A 19,734-nucleotide genomic window follows, 5' to 3' on the forward strand; every position below is an offset into this window, starting at 1 on the left:
GAGATCACAGACATGAAACTCATACGTACAGATCGAGATCGCCCCCTCCCTAACGTTTTTTTCCCGAAGGAAAAAGGCTATACAGCCAAACCCTAGGCTAACCTAACTGAGGCGATGTAAAGGAAGGAAGCCTAGAGAGAGGATAAAGGCTAACTAACCAACACAAAATAAATATATAATATAACAGAAAATTACTAAAAGGTACATGTAGGAGGATAGGCAGTCCCAACACGACATGAACGTGAAGGGAAATGGCCGACCTTCAGTTATATGAAAGTATCCAAAATAATCAACAAAATTCAAAAGCATCCGAGCACAAGGTCAAAAAAAGAGAATAATCTTAAATGTACCAATGAAAATCATGTTCCCAAAGCTTAGAGAAGTGAGTCTAAAATAAGGCAAAATAAAGCCATAAAAAAAGGCGAATAGGCCTGAGGGGAACCACGTAGCCTAAACAGCAGGACCGCACTTGACCAGCAAGGGAACACAAAATTCACAAAATTTACTAAATTGCAAAAAAGATCAAAGCAAAAAACCGTGACAACAGTACTAATGAAAATAAGATTCCTAGAAGCTAAGAGCAGTGAGAGACAAAATTAAGGCATAATAAAGCCATGACAATAAGCCAATAAAGGCCGCAATGGGAAGCTCGCTAGCCTAAACGCAAACTACACTTCTCGTAGTAAATGGGCACAGAACAAACATAAAATAATCAAACCCACTTAAAATGGGAATCACAAATTGGGAATATATCCCAAACAAGAAAAATTACAAATAAATTACACAAAACAAACATGCCGACCCAAGACCAAGAAAGGTCAAGAGACGCCGAGAGAGGAGATCGAGACGGGCGTTATAAATTCCTTTAATTATTAAACTAAAGGAAAATAAGGAGCCTCAATCGCCTAAAAAACAACAAAACACTGGTACTCAAGATTTTGAAGAAGAACCTTGTGAGGATGCCATAATAGGATGCCATAATAGCGCAACAAAATAAGGAGCACAATGAAATTACGTGTGAACGAAATCGCGTGCTAAAATGGAATGCGGCTAGTATTGCCTTGTGTACAGTCATGAGTAGTGCATGGGCTTGTCGGCACCTCTCGTTGGGACTTTTGACATTGGGAATCTTTATAGGCAGGGTCCCGTGATTGTGACAATTTCACCCTTTACCATACACAACTCCATTTCTTGGAGCTCGCTCTGGGGGTAGTAACCCCAGCTTTACATTTAGCTTTTCTCTGGTATCTAGCAACGGAATTACCTAGAAATAGTGCTGAATGGACTTTTTCACCGGGTGACATGGGACCCCGATCCAGAAATTGTGCTTTCTTTCAACTTAAAGGGAACACAAATAAACAAAACATTTCACAGCCTACAGCTTTACACAAAACATGTTTATTTCTACATAAATTTGAACATAACACAAACAGGCTCAGTAGGCACACTACTGAGAAAAAGGCTTTATCCAAGTAAAATCATCTAAAAGAGAAATCAGCATTTATTGGATCTTATTATTATCAAATGTATGACATTTTTTCTTAGATTACAATCATAACACTCCAGACTGAGAATTATCATTTTCATAATGATTACTACCAAAATAACAAACCAAAGGTGCAGTTTTACCACCAAACTTTGTTTTTAATAATGAAACAAGGATAACAGTATTTAATCTTTATTAGCAAACAATGGCCTAATGATCCAATCAAGCTCATCGTATACTCTTGGCCATTCTCTTGTATGATTTTGCAATTTTGGTCAATGGGAATCTGAGCTTAAATGAGAAGTTTTCTCCAACATATGATGCTCCAATAGCTCTCATAAGAAGGTGAAGCCTGTGAAGTACAAAAAAAATTATATAATCATACAGAAAACATACTCAGACTACTTTCATACACACGACTGAAAATTTAAGAGAACAATGAACTATCAATAAATACCAGAGATATCCTTTTTCACTTTCATTCTATACACATCCTACAGATGTGTATATTTCCCATACTAATGAGCAACCATATAAAACTAGGTTCAATTTTTGACACTATTAAAATTAATAATAAGTTCCATACTAAAATACTGTACCAAATTCAGTAGTGTGACTTCTTATGTCATGTGTTCACAATCTGAAGACAGACTTGCTAAGGGAGGAGTTGACTTTATATTCAACTGCTAGCTTTTAGTCAGTAAACTTGGCAATAAAGGGTTCTTTCCTGGTTAATGAGGATTTTCTTCAATTTCATTCTATAAGAAATTGTGCAATTATAAATTTAGTTTTAATAGTGAATTTTAACATTTAGTTTCTTTTTATTTAACCTTTCCACTCAGATGCTTAACTATTAATGTATAAAGGGTTTGTGACTTGGATGTCAGATCGTAATGAAGCATCAAAATAACATGTTAATACAGTAATTTGTTAATGAGTAAGAGATCAATATCTATATTCCTTATATCATATGTGGTGTATATATTTTCCTTCATGTGATTATGAAGCATAAAAAATTCTGTTATACTTTTTCACTGATCTGACCAGAAGCCATACAAGCAGGCACCACGATGGATAGGAATAAAATGTACCCTATTCTTCATACTGTACTTTTAACCATTATTGTCTACTTTTCTCTTACCTCTAACCCACTTATAAATGCAAATATAACACATGTGATGTGAATGTATGAGGGCTTTAAACCACTAACAGGTTCTAAGTCCTGGTCCTCAGATCTTTGTATCTTCATATCTCTTCTTGTCTTTGCACTACTCTGATGTAAAATTTGTTAACTGTACCGATAAACTGTAATTCTGCTTAGCCAGTTTTCTCCTGTCCTTATCACCTACTGCCTTTGCTTTCTTCACAGTATCTTTAATTACTTAATTATCTAAGATCAACATAAATATACAGGATCCTGACAATAATTTAAATATAGTAATGTTAGGGATCCATACTAAGGCTGCTTGCACACATGACATTTTTAGTAGAAAGTAGCTTGCCATTAAGTGGTCGGCCACTAAACCACTTAGTGGCCACCTGATAATACCAGCTTGTATCCACAGACAAGACACTATTTGTGGCAATCACAGATGAATTTCCCAACAGCATCACCAAGGATACCTTTGAAGTTGCATGTGTCTGTGGTTTGCTACCGAAGAGAAAGAACAAGAAAAGGATACGTAGACAAAAGTATTGGGTACACCCGATAATTAACCAAAGACTGCTAAGGGGAAAGTTCCACATATTATATCTGAAGACCTGAAGTTTTACCCCGAAAAATTTACAGCTACTTTAGGATGAGTGAAGAAGTTAATAATCTGATTATTATAACTGAGAGAGAGAGAGAGATGAACGGATTTGCATGGTTAACCCTTAAGGGACGGGCATATATATCATGCAAACCCCCAGACCGGGCAAACTTTAAGGCTGGCCAATTTAAGAAAAAAACACATCAATGGAAAAAGGAAGATATGCAAATGCACACGGTGTAAGAAAAAAAATTCTAAAAAATTTTCCCTACCTTCCATGGGAAGTTGAAAGTGACTATTTACAAACTTGTGTGGGGCCTCTTTTACAAAACTCAAGTAAATTTTACCAAGTTATACATGTTTTTTCTAATAATTTAATTTTTTTAATTATAATTACAGCTCACACAATATCATAACAGATAAGAACTAAAATCAATAACATATTCTGAGTATATTTGTTGTAAAATATTTACGCAAACTTACTGAGATCGGGAAATGCAGATTAACCCCCACCCCCATTTTTACAAGTTTCACATTTCTGCGTTTCATTTTGTTGCAGATTTTTGTGGAACACATTATTCACTTGTCTGCAGGGAATTTTCACAAATTTGCAAATTTTTTCATAGAGCAATATTCACTATTACTGTATTTTCATTTTTTTATGATAAGTGATTTACTCATTTTCAAATGTTAATATCAATGTAAACACAGTAAAATATCTGTAAAATGTTTCATACAAATTAAACAAAGCTGTAATACAAATCGTAAACTTCTTAAGCTCATTCTGGGGCTCACCCTGGAATGATAGGTGGACCCCAGAATGAGAGTAACAAGTTTATGATGTCTCTCTCTCTCTAAACACAGTAAAATATCTATAAAAATGTTTACAGTAATACAAATTAAATAAATATTTAATACAAATCATAAACTATTTAAGCTCATTCTGGGGCCTGCCCCAGAATGATAGGTGGGCCCCAGAATGAGCTTAAGTGTACTGGTTGAGATCTCTCTCTCTCTCTCTCTCTCTCTCTTTCTTTTAAGCGTAATGTAATATGTATTTGAAATTATATTACTGTACTGTAAGGTGTTTTTGGATGATAGAGCATACTGTACAGTACAGTATCTGAAATATTTGCTAATTATATTTTAATTTTATTTTCCAGTCTGCTTGTATTGAAATGCAAAAACTTGTACAGTAATTATGCATGGAAAATATGAAAAAATGAATGACAAAGTAACATCACGTTTATCTATAAAACTATACTGTACAAAACAAATAAACATACGTGCATAAAAAATCAATCTTTCTCTTATCTCAGAGAGAGAGAGAGAGAGAGAGAGAGAGAGAGAGAGAGAGAGAGAGAGAGAGAGAGAGAGAGAGAGAGAGAGAGAGAGAGAGAGAGAACTTTAGTGTTAAGATCGGATCACAGTAACATGCTGGTGACGAGACTTCACAGCGGCTGGGAGGAGAGTAAGAATGCTGAGTGTTGCCTATGTATGAAATTCAGATTTTAAATATCTTTACAGTGATTAGAGATGAAACATCAACAGTGATCAAATATTCTCTTGTGTACTGTTATAATGCGTGTGATAATCATAGTCAACTACACTTGTGATAAAATACGGAAAAATAAATCTGACAAAGCAAAAAATATGGCAACACTACTTGCGTTGGTCTGTGAACTTGCTGGATTTGTTTATTTTCATGTTTTTCATGTTTACGTAAGAAACTCAGATTTTAAGTATTTTTATGGTGATTAGATGAAAACGGTATAAATGGATTCTGTAAGTGAAATAACATGTTATAGATATTTTGCAGTGTTTTCTCAATAAATATGTATACTGAGAGAGAGAGAAGAGAGAGAGAGAGAGAGAATAGAGAGAGAGAGAGAGAGAGAGGTCTGAGAGAGAGAGAGAGAATGACGGCACAAGAATTTTTTAATAAATTTATGGGATATGGTGAGGACTAACCACAAAACAACGTAAACCAAGAACTTACTGTAGTAAATAATTTTTTTATCATAAAAGTATTTGTATGTAATCACAAAAATATTAACATGATGTAACAAACCTCGTATTCTGTTTGGAGGTAGTACGTATCCCGTCGTTCTAAACTACCCACGTATTTTATATATGCTCTATACAGTACAGGCAGTCCCCGGTTATCGGCGGGGGTTCCGTTCCTGACAGCATGGTGATAACCAAAAATTGGCACTAACTGAAAATCGGCGCTGTTCGATCCCTGGGGATCGGCGCTGCCGATAAGTGGGAATCAGTGCCAATAACTGGGGATCAGCATCGATAATAAGGGATCGGAGCTGATAACTGGAGATTGGCGCATATCGGTGCCGAAAATCCAGTTATCGTTGTCACTAGACAAGCACCATAAAACTGGATCGCCAATAACCAGGGAATGCCTGTAGTACTATGCTAAAATATGTACCTGTACAGTAATTATTTCAAAGTCATCTTTGAAAACATTAATATATGTAAAATGCATGCCTAGACGATGCAAAGTTACGTAGGCCAAAGAAAACATGCATGTCTGAATGATAAGGGATACTTAAGAATAACAGTTGTAGGCTGATGCTTAATTTTGCAACATGACTTTGAAATGATATTAGGGTAGTCTGGGATGATAGGCTGAGGTATACTTTTGTTTGAACTGTCAAGTTTGGCGATGAACTGTTAAAATGGGCAGTTATAAGTGTTTTAGGGGTGTATATAGCCTACTTAAGAGTAACCGTAGTAGGAGAGTACTGTAATGTAAGGTTACTTTGGGTGTTTTAGGATGATGGTTTGGTGTGTATTTTTTGTTGAAACATTGAATTGTTTTAGCATGATAATTTAAGGTATATTTTTGTTTGAAATATCAAATTAAGCAATGAAATGGTAAAATAGGTAGTTATAAGCACTTTAGTTTAAGGGGTGCAAAGTACTTGGCAGTTATAAGCCAGTATTAAGCATTTTTAGATGGGATTTTTGCATTTCCACGGATTTTGCATTTCTGCGGTAGGTTCCGGAACCCATCCCCATGTAAAAATAGGGGAGCACTGTACATGTTTCTTATAATATTTCTTTGCACTTTACCTTGCAAAATTACAATTATAACCGACACCATATCAAAAGCAACAGCAATCCCTGGGCATACATCTCCCAATCAAGTCAAGAACAATACTGATCTCCCTGAGATGCCCACCGACTGAGCTGAGCTGTGTCTAAAGTTGCCACCAGTCGTTTATGGGCCACTGAAGTGATGGAAGCTCTTTCCTGCTCAATACAGCCAAATCATATGGAGCATAATATTAATACTCATATGAGGATTCCTGTCCATCACCCAAAACCTATTATAGGTACTCATAAGAGGATTCCCATCCATTAAGGGTTTAACAATTAAAAATGCCAATAATACAGTACATATTATGTATAGCTTTCTATCAACTACTCTCCCTTTCTATCTATCTATCTATCCATCTCTCACCTCTCGAGAGAGAGAGAGAGAGAGAGAGAGAGAGAGAGAGAGAGAGAGAGAGAGAGAGAGAGAGAGAGAGAGCTGAATGGGCAACATCATATATTCGACCACCAAGAGGGCAACACTTTCTACCCTTGTGGTCAATATGTCATGGTATTTGACATATTTGACAGGTTACACCCTACCCCCTTGCCCAAGGAGACTGGGAAAAAGATGAGGGAAAAATTTATTTAGTTAACCCTTTCATATCTGTATAGTTATCACATCACTGAGGGTACATGAGCCCGATGTGTCTGGGAGCTTGATTCGACAGTGCGAAAAAATAATTATTTCGAAAATTCAGCAAAAATAGAAATTTTATGCCAACAACGTTCATTTTGCTGTCCTTTTTTTCTAAATGTTTATATTTTATGGTGGAATAGTCAGAATAAGAGTCCCAGCCCTCTAAATACGAAAAAATGTGAGTTATTCAACGAAAAAAAAAAAAATTCTTTACTTATTTTTATATTTTTGTTCGTAACCCAAAAACTATGAAAGTCAGACGAATGAATTATTTTTTATGAGAAAGCCAATAAAATTCCCTAAATATTAACATATAAAACAATGGAAAACGAATAAGTCCAGTTGGTGAAAAAATTGATAGAAAAGATGGTGAGAAACAGAGCGCTCTGCCCAGCCTATGGTGAGAATTATCGCTAGAAAATATTTTTTTTGAAGAGCCCTATCTCGGTTATTTTTCATAGAAATTACTTTGTAAATATACGAAAAAGTAGAGGAAAAGTTGAAGAATAAACGGAAAGTCAAGAAAAATGGCTTTGGTCACGGCAACAGTTTCATTTTGATGTTATAAATTGATCAAAACTAAAAAGTTAGTTGTCAACATTATTGTTCGTAGCTCAAAAACTATAACAGTTAGGCAAATGAATTATTTTTTTATGAGAAAGCCAATAAAATTCCTAAATATTGACATATAAAAAACAATGGAAAACGAATAAGTCCAGTTGGTGAAAAATTGATAGAAAAGAGGGTGAGAAACAGAGCGCTCTGCCCGGCCTATGGTGAGAATTATCGCTAGAAAAATTTTTTTTGAAGAGCCCTATCTCGGTTATTTTTCATAGAAATTACTTTGTAAATATACGAAAAAGTAGAGGAAAAGTTGAAGAATAAAGGGAAAGTCAAGAAAAATGGCTTTGGTAACGGCAACAGTTTCATTTTGACGTTATAAATTGATCGAAACGAAAAAAAAAGTTACCATTGTCAACATTATTGTTAAGTAGCTCAAAAACTATAACAGTTAGGCGAATGAATTATGTTTTATGAGAAAGCCAAGAAAATTCTCTAAATATCGACATATAAAACAATGAAAAACGAATAAGTCCAGTTGGTGAAAAATTGATAGAAAAGTGGGTAAGAAACAGAGCGAGCTGCCAGGCATACGGTGAGAATTATCGCAAGAAATTTTTTTTGAAGAGCCCTACCTCGGATTTTTTCATAGAAATTACTTTGTAAATATACAAAAATGTAGAGGAAAGGTTGAGGAATAAAGTGAGAGTCAAGAACACTGGCTTTGGTAACAGCAAGAGTTTCATTTTGACGTTATAAGCTGTTCGAAAAGAAAAAAAAATGTTACTGTTGTCAACATTATCGTTCGTAGCTCAAAAGCTATGACAGTTAGGTGAATGAATTATTTTTATGAGAAAGCCAACAAAATTCTCTAAATATCGATATATATGATAATGAAAAATGAGATTCAGAGCCCTGCCTAAAATCCAGACGTCTCTTATGTGATGCACTAACACGTTTTTCCTTAGTTTTACCGTAAAAACTTTGCGAAAGCATGTTGGAAACTGTTCTCGATTGGCGTCGCTGTATGTAAACAGCCACACGTGTTTACCCAACCTGCGTATGCATGGTCTCTGACAGAAGTGTGGCCTGCCAGGCCTGCGTGGAGTGCGATCAGCTGATGTCATTGTGAGAATTTTACTACGCCATGGATTTGCGCATGCACAGTAGAGGAACTAAAAATTTATAGAAAATAGAGGATACGAAACAGAGTGTTTCCAATAATGTAATCCTACATTTTATAAAAAATGTAAGATACGAGAGAAAAACGTGGGTAGGATCAGCTGATTTCATTGTGACAAATTTACTATGCCAGGATTTGGATTATGCGCGAGTATACGGACCGCTTGCCTGGCGTGTCGATGCCTGAGTTACGGTCCAAGGTATGCTTTAGCCTATGGAAACCACCAACTGTTCGAAAATAAAAAAATTTACCCCTACCAGACGTGCGAAAAATGTCGGTAAATTTTCACGTAAAATTACGTCAGTCAGAAAAGAAGGGGGTAGGGGGTTGTTGCGTAATATTACGTCAATTGGACAGGAATGGGTTAAAATCTTACTAATTCACTATATTTTCTTCAATGAATTGATAATTTGCTGTTTACATTAATATTAATACTTGAAAATTAGTAAATCATTTATTTATCATACAAAACAAATAAAAGATAGAGAGAGAGAGAGAGACATTATTATTATTATTATTTAATGTTATGTTATTTAATCTTATTAAACTTAATACAGTATTAATATTTGAAAATTAGTAATGTCAATCATTATTTTATCATAAAATGTACCGTCTAAAAATGCTTATACTATCATCCTGAAATATATATCACTTTAATATAATTTCAATATTACTTTTATATAATTTTATTATAATTTCAATCACTTTAATATTTCAATGGTATCAATTCTGAGCATTGTATTTATAATAGGTGGAAAAAAACCAGTTTAAGCACCAGCTGCCAACAGGGTTTGCTATAAGGAGGTCCCTTGGGTACTATAAAAGGGTCCCTCCTGAATCTATGGAGGGGAGAAAACCAGTTTTTTGCCAGCTAAAGCTAAAAACCTGTATCTTTCCACTTATGTTTCTCTCTGAGTTATTACAGTATTTAATCTTATTACTGTACTATTATTATAGGTACAGTATTACTATTATTATTTGAAAATTATTTGAAAATTAATACTTAATATTACCTGTATTATTACAGGTACATTATTATTAATATTATTATACTTAATCTTATTAATCTAATATTAATATTTGAAAATTAGAAAATAATTTTTTATCAAAAAAATTCATTTAGTCATCAGAATAACATCAAAATAACTAATTAGTGACTATTTCTTGACGGAAAAGTCTGTGAACTGCCAAATTTTTCGCAAATGATTTGGGGATAAGTTCCGCAGAAAAATCTGCGAATCGGTGAGTCAGCGAATTGCATGACCACGAATAGCAGGGGTTGACTGTACTTAGCTTCCTTCATAGTTTGGTTCTTCCATGATGACCAAATACAATCTTGGAGCAATTATATATGCACCAATTCTAGATGCACCCTTATAAAACAAAGACCAAATGAATAATGGGAGTTGGTCTGGTGTGAGGTGCGATGCTGACACAATAATGAACAGCACAGCACAGCGCACTGTTGCTACATCTGCAGGTTGATAACAGGAATGGAACCTAGGCACACTGCTGTAGACAAGAGAAAGAGCCCACTTGTCTTAAGTCCTATACTCTATCAGTGTCAACGTGCACTATACTGGCCAGACCAAATAGAAGAGAATTCTTTGAAATTGGTTGATCTATCTTATTGAGGCCCTCTAGGGACCATAAGAGTAACTCCTTTGAGGACGAACAGTGGCTACACTATCAAAATACAGTATTAATTAGTGAATATTACTAGATGAAAAAATCTGCGAAATACTGAATTTTCCACATATAATTAGAATCCACAAATAGGTGAAGCTGCAAATCCTGAACTGCGAATAAGCAGGGTCGACTGTATAATTAAGGCTGATTCAAATTCCCTCATAGTAAAAGGAAAGCTGTACTGTTCATTCCTTGATGTTTTATAATCAATTTCGACCTGTTCCATTACATTTCTTTGAACTGAATAGGGTCTGTCATCAGTTCTCTTTGCACATTAGCAAAATGATTAGCAAACTCAATTGCCACTGACCATGGATCTGCTACTTCACTACCACTGATCTTGATAACTGAAGGCTGACAAGAAGTAAATCTGCCTGTTATTTTTCCAGCTCTCTTCTGAACTAAAGTCAGGGGTGTTTCTGAATTTAGTGAAGATATGAAAATTGTCCAAAACTCCTTGCATGCCTTTTTAATTTTTAAGCGGAAATGAACTCTTGCTTTTCAAAATTTAACACAGTAATACATATTCATCTGCTGTATTTGGTGAAAACTGACTTCATAGTTCTATGAATTTCCTGGCACCAGGGAACTAGTAAGCAGATAAATATGCCTGAAGTCCTAGGTATTGACTGAAGACCAGCCAAAAATATAACTGTATTAAAAAAAATCAAGAGCATCATCTACACCAGGAAAGTCATCAGCTGAGTCAACTATTGAGCTGTGTTCCTGGAATGATTGCCCAATTAGCTTTACCAATGTTCCTTTTAGGTAACCTTGAAGATGGAGGATTTGAAGCTACATTCATTTCTACTGGAAAATGATTGCTGGTAAATCTATCATTTATCAATCTCCAATTAAAATCAGTAAGGCAGTTATCACTGCATGTACATAAATCAATTGCTGACAATAACAAAGAGACATCGTAGCTCTTGAATACAGGATTTAAATTCAACAATGGGGAAGACTTCACTAGACTTTGCAAATGGATCTGCACACCTATCATTTGCAGTGTAGAATGGATACTAATAGGATTTTGTGGGGTGTCATTATGAATATACAGAGCTAAACCCCCATGTCTTCCTATATCTATGTTATACGTGGAATAATAGGCTGTATACTCTCATGGGCTGAGACATGTATTATTTCCAATTATAATCTCCTGCAAAGCTATACATACAAGAGACACTTCTGATATGAGCAGCCTTATTTTTCCCCATTTAGCTCTTACTCCCTGACAGTTCCACTGAAGAAAATTAATTAACTTTTATTTAGATTATCAGACTATTATGGAGCCCCATGTCAGTGATTTTACTTTAGTGCCTTGCTCCTGCTATTTTTTCCAGAAGGAGACTAATTATTGGTCGCTGCCTTCCATTGTAATGTCGATGATGATGATGCTGCTCCCATGGAGGAGGAACCTGCCAGAGATGCTAAAGCCTTCCCAGTATCATGGGTGTTGGGCACCTTTGATGGCATCTTCATCACGGAAATTCCTGCTCAGGAGCACAAGATAAAGCTGCCACTGCCTGAGGTGGTGTGGTAGAGTCCAACACAACTGGTGCATCCTCTGAAGCATCAAGGGCACCATTCATGGTTGGTGTGGGCTCCAGAGAGAGAGATACACCGGATATAGGTAATGAAGCCTCCAAAAGGCCAGAGTGCCAGCTACAGCTGGAGCAGCCTCCAGGTAGATGGAGTGCCAGGCATATCTGGCATGGCCTCCAAAGAGGCATGAGCACCACAGACAACTGGCACAGCCTCTGAAGAATCAGGAACGCACAAACAACGGGCACAGCCTTCGAAGAGGCATGAGTGCCACAAATTACTGGTGCAGCCTTCAATGAAGTAGGACTGCCAGAAATTACTAGTGCAAACTCCAAAGAGGCAGGTGTACATGTTGCCACTGATCTTCCCTTTGTATTGCCAAAGGAAGCATCTCTGGTAGCATTTATATTTCTTCTGTTAGTAGCAATGGTTGAAAAGGATATTCCTGGTCTAACATATTGGCTTAAAACATTATGTTTAGCTTCTGTATGTGTGAAGCATTTCATTACCATTAAGGTCTGTATCTCCTTTTCTATGATGTACACATCACAATTCTGTGAAGAAGATGGATGACTGTCTCCACAAAGTAGACATTTTGCTTCCTTATAACATGCACCATGCTCTAGTTCACTACACTGAACATGTGGGGCAGGCTTGCCTTGAAGCTTCTGCCTACAAGACCCTAACATATGTCCATATTCCTTGACAATACAAACATCTTGGTCTTGAGATATACTGCTTAACCTTAAAATGCAACCATGCTGCTGTCATTAAATTAGGTAAGTGAGTTGAATTGAATGTAATATAAGTAAATGTGGACGTGGAACTAATGCTCCACTGATCTTCATTCTTTCTAATCACACACTGATCTTTTAATTATTCTACAAGCTTCTCTTCTGAGCACGTTATCAGTTGGGGTGCAAATATCATTCCCTTGGAGTGATTCCAAAAAGCATGTGCTGCGAAGTCTATCTGAACTCCTCCGAGATGCAATAATGCTTTTAATTTTTCACTTCCGTTTGCTGACGCTGACTCTACAGTCAGTTTTCCTCAGCATTCAGATGATATCCTAGGCTCTCAGCCACAACATTTCACAATGTCTCTGTACACATTAAAAATGTCACAATTAGAATCTTCCAGATTAAAGGTCAAATACTTATCATAAGAGGGTTCAAATATTCCTGGTCCTACTTCACATACATTTCTAGTCAATTTCATTTTGCTCTGTGCTGGAGTATAGGATTCCAGTGTAGTTGCTATGCTAGAACTGTCCTTTGCCATACCAGAAGTCATAGGGAGTTTAGAATTTATATTTATTGAACAAATAATAGCAGATTCTCACTAGATAACAAGATGAGGTTGATGATGGAATAAGGGACCACTAAGGATATGACAAGCAACCTTTGAAGCAACTACGGCCACTGTTAGTAATCCCAGAGGCCTCAGGTGATTGAAGACTCATCATCAACCCTAGCTCATTTTACATGTGTAGAATTATTAATAGAAAAGGGCTCATTTTTTTCTTACCATCATTCTTCAAAAATCCCACTTTTCCTTTAATGTTGGTTTTCTAAAAAAAAATAAATAAGTATAAATATATTTTACAGAAACCACTAGGAAATGAGAACTGATAAAAACCCTATGCAGCTGATGTTTTAAAGTCAGGATTGCTAAACTATCATTTGCAACCCAAAAGATAAAAGTATCTTCAATTAAGACCTTCCAGACAATGGCATTAGTTTGTTACTCTATCAAGGCAAGACTTTGTCTACCTGTTCAGAAATCTTCTTGGTCTAGGGGCTGTCCCTCAAGTGTTCTCCCTCGCAAACTAAGCCCAGTTACTTTTTTGGCCCACAAGTGGGGTATCAGGGTGTTGATGATCTCCAGAATGGCTGGTGACGGCATCTTCAGCCCATTAACTTTTCACGAACCTTAAATAACTCCTCAATCTGTTCCAGTGCTATTTAAAAGACCACCAGTGTGCCTACCATGGTAATGATTCCAAGAATTCATTCCCTTTTACAATCATTCCTCCAGTTTCCAGCCCTTCCTCCCTAAAAAAAGTTGATGCTAAACATTTAGCTGATTTCAGCTATGATCCCTTTAGCTGCAGCTAAACAAGAGGCTGTCAACCTCAAGTCACCTAAACAGTTCCATTCTCCCAAGAAGCCCAGGCAGGACTACATGGGGGGGAAAGATTGAAAGAAGCTAGTCACAGAAATTGTCCCACACGCATGTAGTTGCAGACCAGGTGCTTTAAAAAAGGGTTGGGATATCCACATGCCAGACTTACCAGCATCAGGCTGATGGTCCAGAAAAGAGAGAGCTGCATATCAATCACCTGGAGTTGAAGGCAGTATTCCTTGCCCTTGACGTTTTCTCCCATTACCTCTCCAACCAAGTCATGGGGATTATGTCAGGTAACTTCACTAAGGTAACGTATCTGTTACAAGAAAGGAAAAAAGTCACAAGCAATGTGTCATCTGGCTGGTTCTCAGGTTTGTTTACTGAAAACAAAATGTATAGGCTGATCTATTTGGCAGGAGAACTCAAATTCTCCCAGCTAAGTTGTCTCTCCAACAAGATCTGCAAGAGGTTGAGAAGTTGTGGGGATTTCCTCTAAAGGATCAATTTGCAACCCACCAAAGCAACATCCTACCCTTCCCCTGATAGGACTGGTCTTAGATAAGACCTGCAACTCAAACAATACAACAAATCTGGTGGCTGTTCTAAAATCCCTTCCAAACTGGGAGAAGCTACTTCACCATCCTCACTTCCATCACTTCCACCAAACCTGGGGTTCCTTAAATTACACGCCTGGAGTCTATCAAGTGATGCCTAATTAGGAAAGGCTTTTCAGTCAAAGGAGCTGAGGTCATCAATAATTTGCATAAAATGTCCACGTCACAGCTAAACCAGTCAAACTGCTGAGTATTCTGTAGTTGGTGTAGTAGGAGAATAAAACAAACCATCTTTTTAAGAAAATAATCAAACCAAAAAAAGCCTTTACACAAAAACAAAAATTAAACAGTTTGCAACCACAAAAAATTTACCTGTAATAAATAAACAAACAGCAGAGCACAACCTATATCTTGAGTTATCAAGAAAAACCAACTAGTACTCTAATAAATGCAATGAACTGATATTTTACCTATAAGATTTTTAACTGGTTTTTGACATATTTCATATCAAAATTTGGTATAAAATACAGTTTAACAATTACAATGAAAGTGTACTTTGCAATTAAACTTACCTTTTTATATCAATGTGTAGTGATTCCACAAGTATATTGGCAGCAACCTCAAACTTTAAACCAATAAGAGCCAAGACAAGGATCAGGCATAGTATACGATCTTTATCCTCTGCAGACATAGTTCTTCATGATGATGAAAAGACAAAAAGGTGTTTTAAAATAATCATCATCTATACTATGAGGGCTAAAAGTATCAAACAACTTAAATTTCTCTAACAGGTAAAAACTGTATAATATAATCTAAAACTGTAGTATAACTGTGCTGTGCTTACTTCTTTAATAAATAAGAGAACTAAGAAACTTATTTGAATTTCATATTTATAGTACGTCTGAGATTACATGAAAATTTTTCAAATTAATCAAAGAACACTGCAACCTTGACATTTGTGAAGATGCAGATCCTTGAAATAAACATTTGCCATCTTATGGAATAAAAGCAGTTACATATAATCTTTCACTTATATATAACACTTCTCACTTCTCATTACAGGTCGACCATCACTAGTCCCTCATCATTGGGACCTGCAGGGTGACACATTAGTGATTCTGTCAGATTACAGAGGGGTTAGGTCAGAATGTACTTAACCCAACAGTTAACCACCTTATTCTATCTTTAAAATACCCCATAAATTACTACAAGTTGGTTAATAAGGAAAAAAGAAACATTAAATGAAAATCAGGTGAAATTTTAAAAGAAACAGAGGCAAAATAAAAGGTATTGGTAGACATCAAGTTATGACAGGGTTAGGCTCTTCCATGCATTTCGAAAGGCAAATTTTGATGTGCATCGGTTTGTAATTCAGTTTACAGGTATATATAGGCTACAACATTGACTAGCTCTCTTAGGATAAGGTTCCGTGTTTTTGTTCACCCTTTTCCATAACTAGCATTTCCCACCATGGTGTTATCACCATGAGTATATTTTTATACAGTAACTATCATTCTTTACAATAATATTTAAATTCATTTGTTTTACTTCAAATTCAGTAAATTTGAAGTTTACATAGTTGTGTTCCCTCACCATGAATTGTAATTAGCAAGTATTGCATCATTCATATACTAGTGCTCTACACTAGACTCTTAGTAAGTTGTTTTTAAGAACTGTATCAAATAGGTATTATTAATCTTCTGTTTTATTGTAATCAATGATTTCCCATTTTGCCTTGTGATATCATGGAATTCTTATCTAACCTACCCCATGTTTATATCTACACGTGGCGTTTCGTAAAGTATGACGTCCTATGCAAAGGAAAACGCTGAATGGTAGTTTGGGTTTTTTTTCAGCTTTAACTGGGTATCATATCTTTATATTTACAGTACACAGGAGAATATTTCATCACTGTTGGTATATTTCATTTCACTAATTAATTTTCTAATTTTTCTCAATGATTTATTATATGTATATAAATATATATATATAAATATATATATATATATATATATATATATATATATATATATATATATATATATATATATATATATATATATATATATATATATATATATATATATATATATATATATATATATATATATATATATATATATATATATATATATATATATATATATATATATATATATATATATATATATATATATATATATATATTTTTTTCATTCCTCCCTCTTAGCCAGCCAAATAATAATTCGAATTTCTGAACAAAAACAATTCTCAGTTAACTGGTAGGCTCGATTTATTGGTGGGAAGGTAGATTAGCGCCTCTTTTGAACTCCGGTCGGGCAATAGCACCCCTCTGACCCCCTTGTTATCACGTGTCCAGTAGCTGATGCCCCTCCATTAGTGATACAGGCGAATCCAGGCTGTGAGGTAGACTAGGAGCTTAACCTTTAAGTACTTAACCATGAGACCTATTTTTCTCCACACTTTTGTTGGCTGTATGACTGAATTGCAGGATGACTGACCTACGCCAATGGATGCCAACACTGCCAGATACGCATCTCGCCTCGCAAACCACAGACGACTCGGTACCCAGACGGCAACACGAAAGGTCGCACTGTTCTTCACTCCTTTTTTCTTCTGGAGGGACTAAAGGCGTCGGACGACCCGTTCTTGTACGTTAAGCGCGAACATCCACTGGCCTAAAAAGGGTCCTCACTACTATCCTGCTCAGTCAGCCCAGCCTTGTGAACTCAAATCATCTTAAAAGTACTGCCATTTCAATAAACACAAGACTTCCCTGGTACGCAGTCCGAGGAGCAATAACCTGTTCCCCCTTTTCGTTGCACACAAGAGAGCCTAATCATTCAAGACGAAATTAACTTGTCATGCGCAGAAATTTATTTTGCATTGCCAATTTGCCTTTTTCATTATTTGAATTTACTTGCTGTATCATCAGCCTTTCAGATTACCTCCTGGATTGCTTTGTCTGTAAATAAATTCAATTTAACGTAACTTGATACTCACTTCCCATGGCGACCTTCCAATCCCTGATTAACTAATGGTAAAATCAAGGCAAGTGACCCATTTTTCCCCTTCAGTTTGTTACAGGTTGGTCTTCTCTGCTGGTCCATTAAGGCAGTAACTAATTAAAGACCCCCTTTCATCCCTCCAACGGACCCAATCTATAAAAGTGATGACCTAGAACCAGGATTCCTATAGACTAGCAATAACCAGTGTCGCTAACTGCTAAAACTAGGAACGAGCAAACCAGGAATAAATCATTCATTTAACTTAATTTCATTATTTAACAAAGACATCAAGGCGACTGAAGCAAGAGTACAACATTAAGGGTTATTATCATAAGTCTTGTAACATTAAGGATACATAGGGACAAATAGGAAAGTGATATTTTTCTAAGAGAAAAGAGTAAAAATGCAAAATGCAACAAGTCTCTTTTGTTAGGATTCTTCATAAAACAGGTGAAAGCACATTGGTTTTAAGTTAGCAAGACAGAGCAGCAGCCACAAACTTACCTACTGCAAACTTCCCAGTTGTAGGGAGCAGTTGTGTTGTGTTGCCAGATGAATGAGCAGTAGGAGTTAGGGAGTGTTTACTAGGAAATTATCGCATGTGTTAGCCATGAACAGTTAGCTAGGAGTTTATTCAAGGACAGTTATGGCAGAGAAATTGTACAATTTCTCTCTGTCTGTGATAGGGGGACTTGAATGTACAATAGTTAAACTACGTGTGGCAATCTCTGGCATCCCGACCCCAAGCGAGTAGCAGTGGCTGTGCTCAGTTTGCGCATGCATGAACCCCTTTGTCACCAACAGTAAAAACATTCCAAGCTTAGTTATCTAACAAAAACTTACATTCGATATTCAGTAACGTAAAGGCATTGCTGATGTTTAAAATTAAATAATTCAATTTTGCATTCAAAACCCTGCCTTCAGCCAAGAAAGTAGTTTTTTTTTTCCCTCCAATTCCACTCCCCCATCCTCCTCTCTCGCGCGACAAAGCGAGCGGGCAAGCGAACAGCTGTGTTCCACCCACCCGACTCAGCCCCACATCTCTCGTTTATGCTGAACAAAATTTCATCACTTTTCACCCTAACTAAACCCTCATGAAGACTTGAATATCTTTGAAAATAATTTGCAACCCTTTACCCACCACCACTTGTCATGATGGGCCAAGCCAGTAGAAATTATTTAAATACCAAAAGTTCATTTTTGAAAAAAAGTAAGTTAGTGTAATTTTTGCAAAAGTAATTCATCTTAAGCAAAAGGTAGCGTGACTTAACTCATAACGAATAAGTTCCATTACCATATGCTCTACGAGCATAACCAAGGGGCATACTAACAATTAATCAATGAGTATTGGAAAATAAACCCACATATTTATACAGCCAAATACAATAAGAATTTTCTTTAGTTTTATCCAACCATTGATCTTTTAGGATCCAATTCCATTATCTCTTTTACTCATTTGCACAGTGCACGAATTTATCTACTCGCCAGTGTTCATTGAATTATCTCCCATCTCTTTTTCTTTTCCATTAACCCTTAAACGCCGAATGGACGTATTTTACATCAACAAAAATTGTCTGTCGGGTGCCAAGTGGACGTAAAATAAGTCTACTACAAAAAGTTTTTTTTCAATATTTGTGGAAAAATAGTTATCGGCCTAGTTTGCCAAAGATTTTAAATCACGCACCTTGAGGAATACTGGGAGTTCACGGATCACGCTGTTATTTTGTTTAAAAGCGTGACCCAGCTGCGCATGCATGAATTTCTTTCTTCTCGCACTATAAAGCATCAGCAACGCATTGTCGGACAGCGATTTCATGATGCATTCGTGTTTTGTGACGCAATAGGACGTTTGCAGAGATGTCCCAACGTCGTCAGGACCGTGAAAGGCGCGTATTGCCTGTCGGTAGTGAGCGTGTGAGGCGAGTTTTAGATTTGGATGCTGGAGAGGGACCAAGCACCCAAGGTGACCCAGTTTTTCAACGCCATGTTGTGGGGCCACGTGTGGCTGAAAGGGACCAAGGACCATATCCTGTGCCTTTTACGACCCCTAGGAAGCATCGGGCTGTCCTGAGGGGC

At 36.4% G+C, this 19,734-nt stretch overlaps 1 protein-coding gene across 2 annotated transcripts in view; it reads right to left on the minus strand.

Annotated features, from left to right (window-relative positions):
* Positions 1-1,483: 1,483 nt before the first annotated feature.
* Positions 1,484-19,734, minus strand: part of Polr1E (RNA polymerase I subunit E) — a 143,491-nt gene continuing 125,240 nt past the window's right edge. Inside the window, exons 7-8 of one of the 2 annotated variants that reach the window (XM_067128707.1) lie at positions 15,223-15,345; positions 1,484-1,838 (exon numbers count right to left, since the gene is read on the minus strand). In XM_067128707.1, coding sequence (XP_066984808.1) covers positions 1,715-1,838; positions 15,223-15,345 — 247 coding nt within the window. In that variant the 3' untranslated portion in view covers positions 1,484-1,714. The remainder of the gene's footprint in view (positions 1,839-15,222; positions 15,346-19,734) is intronic. The other variant, XM_067128708.1, reaches the window with a different exon arrangement.

The sequence above is a fragment of the Macrobrachium rosenbergii genome, chromosome 27, assembly GCF_040412425.1.
Source record: "Macrobrachium rosenbergii isolate ZJJX-2024 chromosome 27, ASM4041242v1, whole genome shotgun sequence".
Taxonomy (NCBI): domain Eukaryota; kingdom Metazoa; phylum Arthropoda; class Malacostraca; order Decapoda; family Palaemonidae; genus Macrobrachium; species Macrobrachium rosenbergii.